This window comes from Fulmarus glacialis, unplaced genomic scaffold (genome assembly GCF_000690835.1).
Source record: "Fulmarus glacialis isolate BGI_N327 unplaced genomic scaffold, ASM69083v1 scaffold18619, whole genome shotgun sequence".
Lineage (NCBI taxonomy): Eukaryota > Metazoa > Chordata > Aves > Procellariiformes > Procellariidae > Fulmarus > Fulmarus glacialis.
Window position 1 is genome coordinate 1 of NW_009234082.1, and position 5,443 is coordinate 5,443.

Sequence of the window (5,443 nt, forward strand, 5' to 3'; positions counted from 1 at the left end):
GCTGCCCTATCCGCCGAGGATTATCAGCCGCCTTTGCTGGTCCAGCCGCCGCCTCCATCTCCTGCAGCATCTTCATCAGTGGGTCCACAGCCGACACCCCCTCCTCCACAAAGCCTGAACCTCCTCTCGCAGCCACAGCCTCTTGCACAGACTGGAGCTCAAATGAAAAAGAAAAGTGGCTTCCAAATTACCAGTGTGACTCCTGCTCAAATATCAGCTAGTATGAGCTCTAATAACAGCATAGCTGAGGATACAGAAAGCTACGATGACCTGGATGAGTCCCACACTGAAGACCTGTCGTCTTCAGAAATCTTGGATGTTTCTTTATCCAGGGCCACTGACTTGGGAGAACCTGAGAGGAGCTCCTCTGAAGAGACTTTAAATAACTTCCAAGAGGCAGAGACTCCTGGGGCTGTTTCTCCAAACCAGCCTCATCTTCCTCAGCAGCACGCTCCTCTGCCTCATCACCCACAGCAGAGTGTTGTGATCAATGGAAGTGTTCACCCCCATCACGTTCATCACCACCACCATCTTCACCACCACCATCATGGACACCATCATCCATCGCATCCTGGGGTGGGCAGTGCCCCAATTTCTGGAGGACCACCGCCCAGTCCATCATTTAGAAAACTATCAACAACTGGAAGCTCTGACAATGTTATATCAACTGCACCAGTTTCTGCTGCATCATCCACTGGTTCCCAGGCATCCGTCGTGTCTAATATCCGCACTACAAGTACTCCTGGCAATTTAGGTGTAAGTCCTGCTACTGGAACTAGTACCTTAAATAATATGGGTGGTGGTAGTTCTAGTGTGGCAAGCACCATGCTTGGTACTATAAATTTAAGCAACATCACGAGTACTGGTAATGTAAATGCTTTGTCTGGAACTAGCAGCAATGTTAATGTGAATATCTTGAGTGGTGTTGGCAATGGTACGAGTGCTTCCTCTAGTGTCATTAACAATGTTACTAATCCTACTGCAGGAATGGCAGTGGGATCAAGCCAGCAGCAGCCTGCATCTGGCACGTCAAGGTTTAGGGTTGTAAAATTGGATTCTAGTTCCGAACCTTTCAAAAAAGGTAGATGGACATGCACTGAATTCTATGATAAAGAAAACACTGTTGCAGTTTCAGAAGGAGTAGCAGTAAACAAAGCAGTAGAGACGATAAAACAAAACCCACTTGAAGTGACTTCTGAAAGGGAGAGCACCAGTGGGAGTTCTGTTAGCAGCAATGTAAGCACACTGAGTCACTATACAGAAAGTGTGGGAAGTGGAGAAATAGGAGCACCTACTGTGGTACAGCAGCAAGCGTTTCAAGGTGTGGGTCTGCAGCAGATGGATTTTAGCAGCGCTGCTCCTCCGGCAATTCCAGCATCTAGTATACCACAGAGTGTTTCTCAATCACAGCTTGCACAAGTCCAGCTGCATTCTCAAGAAGTAAACTATCCACAGCAGAAGCCAGGGGTCCAACCTCCTGCACAGGCCAGTCTAACCACTGTTACTGGGGTTCAGCCAGCCCCAGTTAATATACTAGGTGTATCCCCATCTCTGGGCCACCAGCAACCTGCCATTCAAAGTATGGCTCAACAGCAACTACCGTATTCTCAGCCGGCGCAGCCTGTGCAGACTTTGCCAGTTGTACAGCAGCAGCAGTTGCAGTATGGACAACAGCAGCAGCAACAGGCAGTTTCTACGCAGATGGCTGCAGGTCACGTTAAGCCGGTGAACCAAAACTCTGTTACAGGGGCTATGCCAGACTACCTTCAACATCAGCAGATCCTTCAGCCTCCAGCCCCTGCCATGCAGCCTGGTTCTACAGGAGTAGGAGCAGGGCAGCCGGTTCCCGTTGCCCAGGCACAGAGCATGCAGCCGTCAGTACAAGCACATCCAGCCGCTGCCCCGGCTCAGCCTGTTGCACATGCTCCAGCAGCAATACCAGGTGTAGGTACCAGTGGTCAAATGCTGAATGTTGGGCAGCAAGGAAGCGTAGCTGCTGTGGTGCAACCACCATCTGCTGCAAACCAAATTCCACCTCCAGTCATGCCGTCAACGGCTGCTCCTCCATCTTCACAAGTGGTGCAGCCTGTGCAGACAGGAATAATGCAGCAGGGATTACAGGCTAGCACTTCAGGCCTTCCTCAGCAAATGGTCATTGCTCAGCAAAACACCTTGTTACCTGTACAGCCGCAGGCGCAAGGAGTGGAATCTGTAGTCCAAGGGATGACTGGCCAGCAGCTGCCTGCGGTTAGCCCTATACCTTCTGCTAGTACTGTTCCTGCACCAAGTCAAGCTGGTTCAGCTGTGCCTCCTGGCATACCTTCTGCTTCTATAGGTTTGGGACAGGCACAGAATATAGCACAAGCTTCGGCTGTGCAGAACGGGAATTTGGCTCAAACTGTTAGTCAGCCTCCCTTGATATCAACAAGTATAAGTATGCCGGTGGCACAGAGTGTGCCACAGCAGATACCGCTAAGCTCTACCCAGTTCCCCACACAATCACTAGCTCAGTCAGTTGTAAGCCAAATTGAAGATGGCAGACGCCCTACAGAACCTTCCTTGGTGGGGTTACCTCAAGCTGCCAGTGGCGAGAGTGGTGTTGGAGCATCAGCTGTTTCAGATGGCGGTAGCAGCAACATTCCATCCTCTGCTTCCCTCTTTCCGCTGAAGGTGCTGCCATTGACAACGCCCCTCGTAGATGGTGAGGATGAGAGGTAAGACTGCCTATAACTTTATTAAAAGATATACTGTCTGACAGTTTGATTTGCACTAACTTGCAGGTCTCGTTACAGCCATTCTGTGAAATGAAGCAATGTGATGTTTTTGTTTAATTACAAGTATTGTTTCTCAGGTCCCAGCGCATGTAGGTATTATATTAAAATACCTGTTTTTTCTCTTGAGGGGGTGGGTTGTATTGATAATGCTCTAAAACTACTGCGTGGGTAAATTGTGTTTAACAATCTGTGACTGTGTATATTCCCATTGTATAGAGGAAGACAAAAGAATACTGTGGAATGTGGGTACGCTAGTGGTGATTGTAGTTTAGATTATTTATTATGCTGAAATAATTAATATTTATTCTTGGGTAGATTTTTTTTTTCTTCACAAGCCTAGACTTCATCCTGCCTCAGCTTCTCTTTTTCAAGTATTGACTTTACTCAGGTTGAACCAGTTGCGAGTCTGTGGTGTATGTAGAAGCCTTCTCTTTGACAGCCAAGAGATGCTTTAGGCAAATGAGTATGGTGGGAAAAGGGAGGTTCAACAACACCGTTGTGGCTCTTTAAATTGAACTTGGGGCACTTTTGGTCTTGGTGGTTTTGCTTCAAAGCATTAATCCATTGTGAGAGCCGCTCAGGCCTGCGGAGGGGTGGTGAGCCTTTCAGTTGGGTGCAGTCAGAGTAGGAAACTGCACATGTTCTCCCACCTTCACCTTTTCAAATAAATGACCACTGGCTGGTCTTAACAGCATATGCATGTGAGTATTCTCATTTCTTTGACAGTGTGTGCAGAGAAGCTGTGTCAGTTGTAAAAGGCCCTTGTGTGTGCAGGCTGAAGTGATCCGAACAGCAGTTTTAAAATACAATTGTTTGATATTAATTAAGCATGGAAATTCCTCACTGTATTGAGGACCTCTTGTAAATGCATTTCACAAATGGACAGGAAGATTGTGGTGGTTCTCCCAGAGAACTTCTTGTCTGAGAAGCTACATTAACGGGAAAAGTAACTTTAAGATAAATAACCTTCCTTGAGAATGTGGGAGAGGACAGAAAAGAACACTAGAAAAGAAAAACTGATGCTCAGGAGGAGACAAAGGAGACCACTTACAAGGTGGGGAAAAATGTCATAGCAATGGGAGGTGAAGTACTTCTTAAATATCTTCTTGGTGCCATAACTTAAATCAGGAGTAATATCAGTGGCCAAACTTCACTCTAAAAAAAAAAAAAAAAAAAGGGTTGCTGGGGGAGGCTGGATTCTTTTCTTAATATTGAAAATACTAACTCTATCAGCAGTCTCTGATTATGTTGATCGTGAGGTGTTGACTGCCTTAGTGGCTTTCATCATGTCTTTCTAAGATGCCAGAGAGCTATAATGAGTAGCAGCTTGTCTTCCAGGAGTGCTAGAAGACAAGTTCCAACACTGTTTCATTCTGATTATGTTTTTTAGTCAATAAGTACCTGAAGGTGGTAGAAGACAGATTGAGGTGTTAAAGCCCACAGTGTCACCATTATGCTACTAGCAGTCAATTTTCTCAGAAACATTTTTTGGTTTTCCTTCCTTCGATCCTTCTAAACCAGAACACTAATCCTTCTCTTCAAGGGTCCTGTTTGTGTTTTGGTGGTGTGTGTGGGTTTTTTTGTGGGTGGTTTTTTTTTTTTTTCCCTTTTTTTTAACCGACCAACCAAAAAAGTCCCCTAAGCCTTCAGGGGATCCTAGCTGAATGAGAGAATCATAAGCTCATTGATACTCAGTGTTTTGGAAAATGACATCTAGCACGTGACTGTACTGTGATTTTAAGAGCATATGTTAGCTGTTTGTCATGATTGGTAGTTTTTCCCAGAATGTTTAAATCCCTCAGGGTAACAATAGCCAGAAATACCTTCTTCCTCTGTTATTTGGCTAGCCAAAGATCATATCCTTTCTTCTCCCGTGCATGTTGCGTCTTTGTTCAATCTGTCATCTGCAGGTAGACTACACTTTTGTTTAGCTGCAGTTGGAAAAGCATTTAGAGGCTTTACACAGAGCAGGATATGACTCTATTAAATGGACACCAAAAATAATTGTGTTTTTTTTGCATGGCAGTGGTGGTCAAGTCACTTTTGTGTACAATTAGGTAATTTACAGCAGCACTTCTCCCTGTGTATCTGCCTGTAGCATTAAAAACTTAGTGAGATTTCCGCTTCTATTTCCGCTTCCAGGGGATCTCAGGGCAAGGTATTATTTATATTGTCATCTTGACTGGAATTTCTTTTGGTCTGGAGCTTAGATCTCATTACTCACTAAAGGTAGTGCAAGATAACGCTGTTACTCTGCTTGGCTCCTCACTTCTCTGGCTATTGGATGTCTCTAGAGTTCTCTTGAGAGTTTTTGCCTGTTTGCTGGATTATTCCCTCTTTTACAGGAGGTAAAGTGTATTGTAAAAGTACATAAACAGTTAAGAAGCAGGTATACTGTAAATATGTGTGTATAAAATCCCCATTTCTCTCTCTCTGTCTCATGTGCACACGCACATATATCACTGAAGATTTATATCGATACATCCCAAGTGATTCTAAACCTGGCGAGGGAAAAGGCAGGAGAAAGAAGTGAGTGATGACATAATTAGGCCAGTGAAGAAGCTGTAAAATTCCATTTGGCGTGCCTTTGAAAAAACATCTGACCCATGTAATACCTTGTTTAGATTAACTCCCAGCTTTTGTTAAACCTGTATATAATTGTGTTTAAA

At 44.9% G+C, this 5,443-nt stretch overlaps 1 protein-coding gene across 1 annotated transcript; it reads left to right on the top strand.

The window, feature by feature from the left end:
- Positions 1–6: 6 nt before the first annotated feature.
- LOC104069291 (TSC22 domain family protein 1) lies at positions 7–2,718 on the top strand. Its single transcript, XM_009585548.1, has one exon. The coding sequence runs from the start codon at positions 163–165 to the stop codon at positions 2,716–2,718; it is 2,556 nt and encodes an 851-aa protein (XP_009583843.1). The 5' UTR covers positions 7–162.
- Positions 2,719–5,443: the final 2,725 nt, after the last annotated feature.